The sequence below is a fragment of the Salmo salar genome, chromosome 03, assembly GCF_965601325.2.
Source record: "Salmo salar chromosome 03, fSalSal1, whole genome shotgun sequence".
Classification (NCBI taxonomy): Eukaryota; Metazoa; Chordata; class Actinopteri; order Salmoniformes; family Salmonidae; genus Salmo; species Salmo salar.
This window is the reverse complement of record NC_138293.1, coordinates 12,641,096-12,653,531: the sequence shown is the minus strand read 5'-3', so window position 1 is coordinate 12,653,531 and position 12,436 is coordinate 12,641,096. Positions and strand designations below refer to the sequence as shown.

The 12,436-nt window shown below is 42.4% G+C and overlaps 1 protein-coding gene across 1 annotated transcript; it reads left to right on the top strand.

The window, feature by feature from the left end:
• Positions 1 to 3,913: 3,913 nt before the first annotated feature.
• On the top strand, positions 3,914 to 6,142 carry LOC106598617 (regulator of G-protein signaling 5). The gene is made up of 5 exons (XM_014189648.3): positions 3,914 to 4,065; positions 4,244 to 4,333; positions 4,487 to 4,548; positions 4,912 to 5,078; positions 5,369 to 6,142. Exons 1-5 carry the CDS (start codon positions 4,022 to 4,024, stop codon positions 5,543 to 5,545), a joined length of 540 nt encoding a protein of 179 aa, XP_014045123.1. The 5' UTR covers positions 3,914 to 4,021; the 3' UTR covers positions 5,546 to 6,142.
• The last annotated feature ends 6,294 nt before the right edge of the window (positions 6,143 to 12,436 follow it).

Here is a 12,436-nt window from a genome sequence, read left to right as displayed (position 1 = left end):
ATGTGTCTGGGAAACCGGCCCAATCTGTTTGAGTAATTTCAGCATCATAACAATTTGTTATTGCAGTGGCAAAAGCTTCCTAATACTTCAACTTCAAAAATTTGTTTTTTGCTTGAGTGCTGGAAATTCTCAATCCATGTAACATACAGTGAGATTTTGTGTCACTGGCCTACACACACACCATAATGTCAAAGTGGAATTATGTTTTTAGAAATATTTACAAATGAATTAAAAATGAAAAGCTGAAATGTCTTTAGTCAATAAGTATTCAACCCTTTTGTAATGGCAAGCCTAAAAAAGTTCAGGTGTAAAAATGTGCTTAACAAGTCACATAATAAGTTGCATGGACTCACTCTGTGTACAATACTAGTGTAACATGATGTTGAATCACTACCTCATCTCTGTACCCCAGGTAAACAATTATCTGTAAGGCCCCTCTTTGTTACAGGGAAGACATATTTGAGAACTAGGACACTTTTAGAAATGCGCCGTGTATATACACAACATAAATATACACATTATACCCAAACACTATAAATACAGTACCAGTCAAAAGTTTGGACACACCTACTCATTACAGAGTTTTTCATTATTTGTACTATTTTCTACACTGTAGAATAACAGTGAAGACATCAACACTATGAAATAACACATATGAAAGAATGCCAAGAGTGTGCAAAGCTGTCATTAAGGTAAAGGGTGGCTACTTTGAAGAATCTCAAATATAACATATATTTTGATTTGTTTAACACTTTTTTGGTTACTACATGATTCCATATGTGTTATTTCATAGTTTTGATGTCTTCACTATTATTTTACAATGTAGAAAATATAAAGAAAATAAAGAAAAACCCTGGAATGAGTAGGTGTGTCTCAACTTCGACTGGTACTGCATATGTACACACACATTAAAAACAAAAATACAGTCATGGGAAGCCCAAATAAAACATCACATATCACCCAGAAAAATGGTTACATTCCTCAACAAATAAGTCCCCAATCAATACTTTTAATTGCCCGAACGGCACCAGAACATCAAGACTAAATGTATTTAGAATTTGTTCCAGCAATATGGTGCGTTAAAACTAAAAGCAGATTTACCTAGCTCGGTGGAGACCCTAGGAACTTCAAGAATGAATCAATCCTGTGAACGAACGGGTTAGGCCACTCAGGTGTCTATACTTCAACAGCAAACTTGGACAAGACGGAAGTTTATGAAGTAAGGCCTTGTAAACAAAAAGGGAGTAATGTAGAGATCTACGGGTCTTTAGCGAAGTCAAGCCAACCTTGTGATACAGGATGCAGTGATGAATATCAAAACTGTCCCATGTAACAAAATGAAGGGCACTTTGGTAGATGGCATCCAAAGGTTTAAGAGTAGTAGCAGCTGCACTTTGCTAAATAATATCACCATAATCAAGAACAGATAAAAGGTTGACTGAATAATCAGCTTCCTACTGCTTAGAGAAAGGCACCATCTGTTCCTGTAGAGAAAGGCAACTTTAAATCTTAGCTTCTTCACCAGCTCATCTATATGATTTATAAACGGTCAAATCCATATCAATCCAAATGCCTAAGTATTTATATGCAGGAACACGTTCGATTGGAGAACTATCTAATGAGTGAACATGTAGTTCATCTGAAACATTCCTACGAGAATTTGAAAACAACATGTATTTCATTTTGCCTATATTAAACACAAGTTTTGAATCAGCAAGAGATTACTGCATAGCTATAAAATCTGACTGTAGTTTTGAAACAGCCAGATCAACAGTCAGGGCAATAGCATACATAATAGTATCATCCGCATATAGATGTAGTCAACCATTTTTAACAGACTGACCAATGGTGTTTATATAAATAGTGAAGAGAACAGGTCCCAAAACCGATTGGTAAACCCCATGGTACACCTTCATGTACTTCAAGAAATCCAGACTTAACCCCATCAATCACGATGGCCTGAGTTCTGTCACTAAGATAATCATGAAACCATGAACAGGTGTCAGAGCTCAGGCCTATCGAGGACTTATTCAATAAAGCTTTGACAGGTCCACAAACAAAGCAGCACGTTTCACTGTAGTGTCTAAAACATTGACAAGATCATAAACTACTAACGTGGTTGCTGTAATAATGCTGTTCTCAGATCTAAACCCTGATTGGTTTACATTCAAAATACATTTCTTAGACAAAAAACAGAAAAGTTGTACATTTACCAAGGATTCAAGAATCTTAGCTCGACAAGGAAGCCTTGAAATGGAGCGATAATAATTGAGATCACTACTATACCCGCCCTTATAGAGTGGCAGCACCAGAACTGATTTGCATACTTTTGGAATATTTCCTGAAAACGAATTCGTCGGCCCCTGTGGAATTCTTGTCTATTGCTAGCAAAGCAATCAGGACTTATTTTTCTGTAAATAACCTAAAGAAAAGCTTTGTCTATCATTTCTCTGACCATTCAGCAAGTTTCCCCTAACAGCATCCAGCCCAATATCATTGTGAGCAGGCTTAGAAGTTATTTCAAAGAGATAGCCCGCTATTGGTAGGGGTAAAAATGAAAAAAATAAAGCACACATTGAATATCCCTTTGAGCATGGTGAAGTTATTCATTACATTTTGGATGGTGTATCAATACACCCACGTCACTAGAACAATACAGGTGTCATTCCTAACTCAGTTGCCGGAGAGGAAGGACACCACTCAGGGATTTCACCATGAGGACAATGGTGACTTTAAAACAGTTAATGAGTTTAATGGCTGTGATAGGAGAAAACTGAGGATGGATCACAACATTGTAGTTACTCAACAATACTAACCTAAATGACAGAGTGAAAAGAAGGAAGCCTGTACAGAATAAAATATTCTAAAACATGAGTCCTGTTTGCAATATGGAACTAAAGTAAAACTGCAAAAAATGTGTGACCTGAATACAAAGCTTTATGTTTTAGGCAAATCCAACACAACACATCACTGAGTACCACTCAATGCGGCAGAAAGTGGCCTAGAGGCGTGAGCATTGGGCCAGTAACCGAAAGGTTGCTGGGTTGAATCCCTGAGCTGACAAGGTAAAAAGCTGTCATTCTGCCCCTGAGCAAGGCAGTTAACCCACTGTTCCCCGGGTGCTGAAGACATAGATGTTGATTAAGGAAGCCCCCCGCACCTCTCTGATACAGAGGAGTTGGGTGTGGAAGATATGTGGAAGATATGTGGAAGATACATTTCAGTTGAATACATTCAGTTGGACAACTGACTAGGTATCCCCCCTTCTCACTCTTCATATTTTCAAGCATGGGCAAGCATACTCATACATCAAATAGAGCTAAGCACAGGCAAAATCCTAGAGGAAAACCTGGTTCAGTCTGCTTTCAAACAGACACCGGGAGACAAATTCAACTTTCAGCAGAGTAATAACCTAAAACACAAGGCCAAATATACACTGGAGTTGCTTACCAAGACGACATTGAATGTTCCTGAGTGGCCTAGTTACAGTTTTAACTTAAATCAGTTTAAAATGGCTGTCTAGCAAAGATCAACAACCAATTTTACAGAGCTTGAATAATTTGAAAAAGAATACTAGGTGTTTAAAGCTTTTAGAGAGCATTTAGCATTGAGCATTTAGTGTGAATGCTTATATAAATTAGACACTTATGTATTTTATTTTCATTTTTTTCTTCACTTTGTCATTATGGGGTATTGTGTGTAGATGGGTGAGGAAAACAATCTACTTAATCTATTTTAAATAAAGGCTGTAACACAACAACATGTGGAATAAATCAAGGGGTCTGTTTAGAACAATTATTGTGTGGATTTGGCACTCTCTTCCTCCTCCCATGGCCCTCATTCCATTGGCTGAGAGATGTGACGTCACAGAGGGGACTGCCCTATAAATGCACTCTCTTCACACACAGCCAGCAGACTATGCTGAGAACCAGCTTCACTGCAGTGACAGAGCTATCATAGACTCCAAAGCTCTAGAATACTACTGAACAGCACAAAGGATCACATCTCATCGTCTCTCACCATGTGCAGAGGACTGGAATCACTGCCTACCACATGTCTGGAGAGGTATGTCTTGCCTTAATAATCTGTACGTTTTATCCTATCACATATGTCACTGGATTTACATTTTGGATTTACATTAATGGGAATTATTACACAGCTACTTCATGGGGAAATTGGACGATCAGTAAGGTGTGAATGATTGCATCAATCTAATGTAAATGTTTTTCTCTTATTTTCTCAGGGCAAAGGAACTCAAAGCTCTCTTTGGAAGTTTTCTACAGAAGCCAGATCTGAGCATCATCGGTCACTCACACAAGACTGACAAACTAAGGTCAGATATTCTAAAAAAGAATACTCTAAGTCTACACAGATTTTTTAAAACATAATAAAAATGTTGCATTGGAAATGAAGGAGACCATGCAAAGTCAATGCTAAGTTAATTTGTAATGACCGGATGAACTAACCCGATGCTTTTAATCAACAGGTTAAATAAGAGCGAGCCATTAAAATGGAAGGAGTCCTTTGACAACCTGCTGTCCAACCAAAGTAAGTCTGACTCTTCCTATGAGTTATCATACTGCATACCTCTCTAATTTAGAATGATATATCATACTTTAATTAGTCATACTACACAAACTTACAAGTACACATTGTACTCATGTGTATTGCAAACGTGGATAGGGAAAGCTATGTAGCTGGTACTCCACATACCCAGAATGCATTACACAAAACAGCAGCAGCAGTATTCACTCATAATATATACACATATTTTATTTTATATATACACTATAGGAAAAGCTGTTTGCTTCCACATCACAAATGGACACAGTTAAAAGTGAATTGAAGTTGTGACATGCTACGATAAATTCACAGATGCTAATGTGACAATTCTCCCCTTCTCTTTTCCAGATGGACTGTGCTTGTTCCGTGCTTTCCTGGTGTCGGAGTTTAGCGAGGAGAACATAGCTTTCTACCTGGCCTGTGAAGACTACAGGATAACCAAGACCTCTTCAAAGCTATCAGCTACAGCTAAGAAGATCTATGAGGAGTTTGTCTGCACTGACGCACCAAGAGAGGTAACTATCAATATATATACAATGAATCAATTATATCTACATACAGAGTATGTTTGTAGAGGAATCCATAGATTGGATATACACTACATAAACACATGCACCCACAAAAACACACACACACACACACACACACACACACACCACACACACACACACACACACACACACACACACACACACACACACACACACACACTAAATAATATACTCATTGTGCACAAACAATACCCAATAAGACATTGTTTCAAGTAAAACACATAGTAATCAAATGTCCCATCCTCTTCCCCCAGGTCAACCTCGACCATGAGACCAAAGCCATCACCAAGAAGAATCTGGAACACCCCAGCCAGTCCTGTTTCAATCTGGCCCAGGAGAAGATCTACGCCCTGATGGAGAAAGACTGCTACCCTCGCTTTCTCAAGTCCACCACCTACCTGGAGATCAGTCGGCAGGTCAAATCCGGTTAAGAGCAGTTATGGCTTGTTAAGACTGGTTAAGGCTGGTTGAGGCTTGTTAAGACTGGTTAAGGCCAAACTGCAGGTGGTGAATGGGACACGAAGAAGGAGTCCATGGGAGACATGCTGAAAAGGACACACTGGAAACCAGGTGGTCTCACTAGGGTCCTCCTCAGTGGAGGAAGGGTCCTGTGCTGCTGGGTCAGAAGTATGGAGGGGGGGACTGAAGATGTATACTGGATTGAACTGGAAGTCAGTCGGAACTTGAGACTGGAAATCTTGTCTGTGGCCTAGGAAAGAAGGCCGCTCACTGTGAAGATTGAGGTATCGAAGTCTGTAAAAGGTGAACATGTGTGTTGAGGTCAAAGACACATCAAGAAGTTCCTGTTCATAGCGTTTGAGCAGAAAGAAGAATGTGAGGAAAAGGACTGCTTTGCACAATCACTGAGAATCTGTTATAGTTTTGTATTGTCTGATGCCTGTCTATTTATTTTTGTATTTATTAACAGCATTGTCCTGTACCATTCCACGACATTTTTTATATTTATGTGTACTTTTTTTTACCCAGAACTCCTTATGTGAGAGGAAATTATTTGAATAAAATCGGAACTATATAAAACAACATGATATGAAGTTTTATTTTCATCACCAGATCAAAAACAACAGCAATTATCAGATCCAGATTTCTTATATGTTCAACATTCAATAAGATGAAACATACAAAGATCTCCTTCATTTCTGTCTGCTCTTTACCATACAGTACATTGAAAGGGAAAGGCGACAGAGGATTAAAATAAAAGATAATCGCCACCCACTGCTACCCCCTGGGAACACACTGGTTGAATCAATGTTGTTACAAAGTCATTTCAATGAAATTACATTGAACCAACGTGGAATAGACGTTGAATTGACATCTGTGCCCATTGGGCACTGACCATGCACCATAGACTCCCATCTAATTGGGATGAACCCCTTGCCTCCGAGTCGCAGGGCTCCTGTGTATGTGGGGGGTAGACTGCAGGAACGTCTGGAATAGCAAATTCTCCACTACACTCTGCCTCCCTGAGGTGTTTTCCCTGTATGCAGCTGCCGAGAGCGTGGGCAGGCCGCGGTCTCCATGGAGACTAGCGATCACCCATTGTACACCTCTTCAGGTTTGCCTACCTCAGCTCGCCCACGAGTGAACCGCTCAGAGCCACGGTGACTCACATCACATACCCTCCTTCTCTTCCCACTCTCCTCCCTCCCTGTCTTCCCACCCTTCTCCCTCCCTCTCTTCCCACTCTCCTCCCTCCCCGTCTTCCCACCCTTCTCCCTCCCTCTCTTCCCACTCTCCTCCCTCCCTGTCTTCCCCCTCTCCTCCCACACAGCAATAGAATACGCTGTTAATGGAGGAGGGGGGGGGGGGGGGGCAGAAGAAAGCAATCCAGCGACAACCCACTAACTCATTAACTATAAGGTCTAAGATTATTGGCACATATTCCCTATACAGTGCACTACTTTTTACTAGGGCCCTTCCTCTCTGCTAGGAGTATGTACTGTATGTAGTTTGACCAGAGGGGAATATACAGAGCAGTAAAGTAAATTATATTTGGTCCAGCCGATAGACGTCACGTAACAGGACTAGATTGTAACTGTGGCAAGAGATACATGATTTATATACAGTATGTATTAGTGTTGTCACTATACGAGAATTTCAACTTCAATATCAGGTTTAGTATCACAATACTCGATACCATCACATTACTTGATAAAACACAATATTCGATACCATCACAATACTTGATACCAAAACGATACCAAAATAACACCAAAACGAGACCACGCCAAGAAAAGTGAAAGAATGGGACTTGACCCAGACAATATCAGTTCAATATCATTTGAAAAATGTGATTTTTAATGTATGCATTAATGAATCAATTGTTCAATCAATTTGACTTTGTTTTTCTAACTAATCTAACTACATAACAGCATAATGGTAATCACAGTGCTTAATTTGAGCCGGATCCGGGACCTATTGGGCCGGATCCGATACCTCTCCTGGCATGAAAAATAACTGTCACGTTTTGCAATGTAACATTTTTTTTAAAGTTAATTCGAGTTGCCTCTTAGTTAATTATCCTGCCCCCACAACAACAAAAAAAAACGTCATGTGAAAAAGTAGATTTTCATCCCGGGCCTAATATTTTAAACGTTTATGGTTTACGCAGCATTGTAACCTACGTTTGAGACGAATGCGTGGCGGTGGGAGAAGCGCACCGTTATGTCTCACATAACTTTCTATGATCTCTCTCTACTCTAATAGACATGAACCTGCAACTCTCATCTCTCCAGTGTTGCACTTCATCATGTATTTCCTTCATAGCCACGCGAAGGGTTCTGAACGAACTGAACCATTACTGCTGTCTGTTCAGAAAGAAATGATATCATTCAGAGTAGCCTACTACACACGAGAAGGCTTGTAATTTAGCGACAGAGGATCAGTAGCTGGGGATTGCAGCCCAATAACAAGGAAAAGCCTACAGTCGGGAACGCGCGGAAAATCTGTCAGTGAATCAACAGCACGCAGACAACACAGGCATTTAGCAATATTTCAAATCCAATCGAGGGAAAACACAGGTTGGAAAGCGAATGGCTCCTGCTGAAAAGAGAAGACTCTGTGTTTGTAGGCTACCAAAATAGTTGATCAACTTCCAAGTATTGTTTTACAAAAGAGAGCGATAGGCTTTTGGCACGAGCACATCGGCCATCACCAGTGAGTGATCTGTGCATCATTGGGTGAGTCAGTGAAACTGGAAAGCATTTTAGGACTATCATTTCCTCCTCATATTGTTAGAATGCAATATGTCTTCACACACCTAGGCCTGGGATAACGTTTTTATTGATCTCAGATTCAAAGTGTCAAAGTAGCCTGCCATTTCAATCATTTGTGTGGTATTAAAAAAGATTCTGCCTAAGACTCCAGTCATGTAAAATTACGTAGAACGGCATAAAATGTGTTTATAAAAGGCCAACATTTTTCCGGACCCTGGGCTACTTAAAATGTTCCCCATGTGTGCAACTTCTAGAACTGCCTCTACTCTACTGCTCTGTGCCTCTACTCTACTGCTCTGTGCCTCTACTCTACTGCCCTGTGCCAGCTATACTGCTCTGTGCCAGCTATACTGCTCTGTGCCTCTACTCTACTGCTCTGTGCCAGCTCTACTGCTCTGTGCCTCTACTCTACTGCTCTGTGCCTCTACTCTACTGCTCTGTGCCTCTACTCTACAGCTCTGTGCCAGCTATACTGCTCTGTGCCTCTACTCTACTGCCCTGTGCCAGCTATACTGCTCTGTGCCAGCTATACTGCTCTGTGCCTCTACTCTACTGCTCTGTGCCAGCTCTACTGCTCTGTGCCTCTACTCTACTGCTCTGTGCCTCTACTCTACTGCTCTGTGCCTCTACTCTACAGCTCTGTGCCAGCTATACTGCTCTGTGCCTCTACTCTACTGCTCTGTGCCTCTACTCTACTGCTCTGTGCCTCTACTCTACTGCTCTGTGCCTCTACTCTACAGCTCTGTGCCAGCTATACTGCTCTGTGCCTCTACTCTACTGCTCTGTGCCTCTACTCTACTGCTCTGTGCCAGCTATACTGCTCTGTGCTTCTACTCTACTGCTCTGTGCCTCTACTCTACTGCTCTGTGCCAGCTCTACTGCTCTGTGCCTCTACTCTACTGCTCTGTGATTCTACTCTACTGCTCTGTGCCAGCTCTACTGCTCTGTGCCTCTACTCTACTGCTCTGTGCCTCTACTCTACTGCTCTGTGCCTCTACTCTACTGCTCTGTGCCAGCTCTACTGCTCTGTGCCAGCTCTACTGCTCTGTGCCTCTACTCTACTGCGCTGTGCCTCTACTCTACAGCTCTGTGCCAGCTATACTGCTCTGTGCCTCTACTCTACTGCTCTGTGCCTCTACTCTACTGCTCTGTGCCAGCTATACTGCTCTGTGCCTCTACTCTACTGCTCTGTGCCTCTACTCTACTGCTCTGTGCCTCTACTCTACTGCTCTGTGCCTCTACTCTACAGCTCTGTGCCAACTATACTGCTCTGTGCCTCTACTCTACTGCTCTGTGCCTCTACTCTACTGCTCTGTGCCAGCTCTACTGCTCTGTGCCTCTACTCTACTGCTCTGTGCCTCTACTCTACTGCTCTGTGCCTCTACAGCTCTGTGCCAACTATACTGCTCTGTGCCTCTACTCTACTGCTCTGTGCCTCTACTCTACTGCTCTGTGCCAGCTCTACTGCTCTGTGCCAGCTCTACTGCTCTGTGCCTCTACTCTACTGCTCTGTGCCTCTACTCTACAGCTCTGTGCCTCTACTCTACAGCTCTGTGCCTCTACTCTACTGCTCTGTGCCTCTACTCTACTGCTCTGTGCCAGCTCTACTGCTCTGTACCTCTACTCTACTGCTCTGTGCCTCTACTCTACTGCTCTGTGCCTCTACTCTACTGCTCTGTGCCAGCTCTACTGCTCTGTACCTCTACTCTACTGCTCTGTGCCTCTACTCTACTGCTCTGTGCCTCTACTCTACTGCTCTGTGCCTCTACTCTACTGCTCTGTGCCTCTACAGCTCTGTGCCAACTATACTGCTCTGTGCCTCTACTCTACTGCTCTGTGCCTCTACTCTACTGCTCTGTGCCAGCTCTACTGCTCTGTGCCAGCTCTACTGCTCTGTCCCTCTACTCTACTGCTCTGTGCCTCTACTCTACAGCTCTGTGCCTCTACTCTACAGCTCTGTGCCTCTACTCTACTGCTCTGTGCCTCTACTCTACTGCTCTGTGCCAGCTCTACTGCTCTGTACCTCTACTCTACTGCTCTGTGCCTCTACTCTACTGCTCTGTGCCTCTACTCTACTGCTCTGTGTCTCTACTCTACTGCTCTGTGCCTCTACTCTACTGCTCTGTGCCAGCTCTACTGCTCTGTGCCTCTACTCTACTGCTCTGTGCCTCTACTCTACTGCTCTGTGCCAGCTCTACTGCTCTGTGCCAGCTCTACTGCTCTGTGCCTCTACTCTACTGCTCTGTGCCTCTACTCTACAGCTCTGTGCCTCTACTCTACAGCTCTGTGCCTCTACTCTACTGCTTGTGCCTCTACTCTACTGCTCTGTGCCAGCTCTACTGCTCTGTACCTCTACTCTACTGCTCTGTGCCTCTACTCTACTGCTCTGTGCCTCTACTCTACTGCTCTGTGTCTCTACTCTACTGCTCTGTGCCTCTACTCTACTGCTCTGTGCCAGCTCTGTGCCTCTACTCTACTGCTCTGTGCCAGCTCTGTGCCTCTACTCTACTGCTCTGTGCCTCTAATTGCAGTTGGTCCAAAACAGAGCAGCACGTTTTGCACTTAAATGTACACTGAGGGCGAATGTCAGTAACATGCCTGTCAATCTCTCCTGACTCAAAGTGGGAGGGGAGAGTGATTGCATCACTATAGGTCTTTGTGTGAGGTGTTGATGTGTTAAAGGTAACAACTGTCTGTTCAAGCAGTTCAGACACTCATCGGTATCACACAAGACATGTAACCACTGGTCTCTTCACAGTCCCCAGGTCCACAACAGAGGCTGGGAAACTCACAGCATTAAATGGAACCATGACTAAATGGAACTCTTTGCCACCCCTGGTAAATCAAGACAGCAATAAAACCAGGTTCAAAAACCAGATAAAAGAGCACCTTATGGCACGACGGAGACTGTGAAGAGACACAGACGGTTTTATGTATTTTGTATTGTATTATGTCGGGCTGAGCAGTATACCCGTATTTTACAATATACCGGTATTGCTGTACGGACCGGTTTGAGTTTTTCTATAACGGTATTTGAATGTTTGGTTTGTTAAATGTGATACACTGTGTGTAACGTCCATTTTTATAGTTTACTTTGCTACTTGAGTCATCTCTTTCCGCTCTCTCTACCTCTCCATGCGACTTTCTACACAAACCTTGCACCACCCGCTGTTACTCAAGCAGCGCATTTGTTGTTCCTGGACCCCGAGACTCTTGCGTTCAGTCTGCATGGTCATGCAGCACATGCAACACAGTTGATGACAACGATGCTGTTTTCACTTTGCTTGTTAATAGAGATCCACTAGCGTTCTATAATTACACTATTTGTAGTTTCTGTTTTGTTACATCTGCAAACAGCTAGATTGTCTTTTCTTAGCAAGTTGGGCCTAAATCGTGTTAGTCACTAATGCTAATTGCCAGTTAGTTTGCTCTGTACTGAGTCAGAGCAAACGTAATTAGCTATACAGCCTGATGATACCAGTGATGGTGTAGACCTAAATCAGCATGTTGTTTGTGCAACAGTATCTTCTAAATCAAAGAGGCATACACGAAGCATGAATATGTTATCTACATAAAGAAGCTAAGAGAAAACATTTAATGTACGCAAAGATTATAGGGTCCCCTAGGAAACACTGATCAACACTTTGGTTCCTACCCTGTCACAGTTACTCCACCCTGGCATTTTCATTCGTTGTCATGTCAAACACTGTATTCAAATTGTCCACTATTATATTCTAACTATAGAATATTCATTATATTTCCATGATTCTGACAGTTCACCCAAGTCTTTTACTCTAAACTGCAAGTCAATGTCATGGTTGTCGTAGGATGAACCGGACCAAAGTGCAGCGTGATTATCGTTCCACATATTTTATTGAACTGTGAAACTATGCAATACATACAAAATAAACTGAATGAACAAAAACAACAAACCGTGACGACGAGTTAACATACACTTACTCAAAATCAATCTCCCATAAACCCAGGTGGGAAAAACACCTACTTAAGTATGATCTCCAATTAGAGACAACGATGACCAGCTGCCACTAATTGGAGATCATCCCAAACAAAACCCAACATAGAAATACA

What these genes read in the sequence shown, in the direction of transcription:
- LOC106598617 (XM_014189648.3), top strand. Translation starts at nt 4,022, where the DNA reads ATGTGCAGAGGACTGGAATCACTGCCTACCACATGTCTGGAGAG. An exon ending in CAACCTGCTGTCCAACCAAA is followed by an intron (nt 4,549 to 4,911) that starts GTAAGTCTGACT and finishes TCTCTTTTCCAG; the next exon opens with ATGGACTGTGCTTGTTCCGT. An exon ending in GCACTGACGCACCAAGAGAG is followed by an intron (nt 5,079 to 5,368) that starts GTAACTATCAAT and finishes CTCTTCCCCCAG; the next exon opens with GTCAACCTCGACCATGAGAC.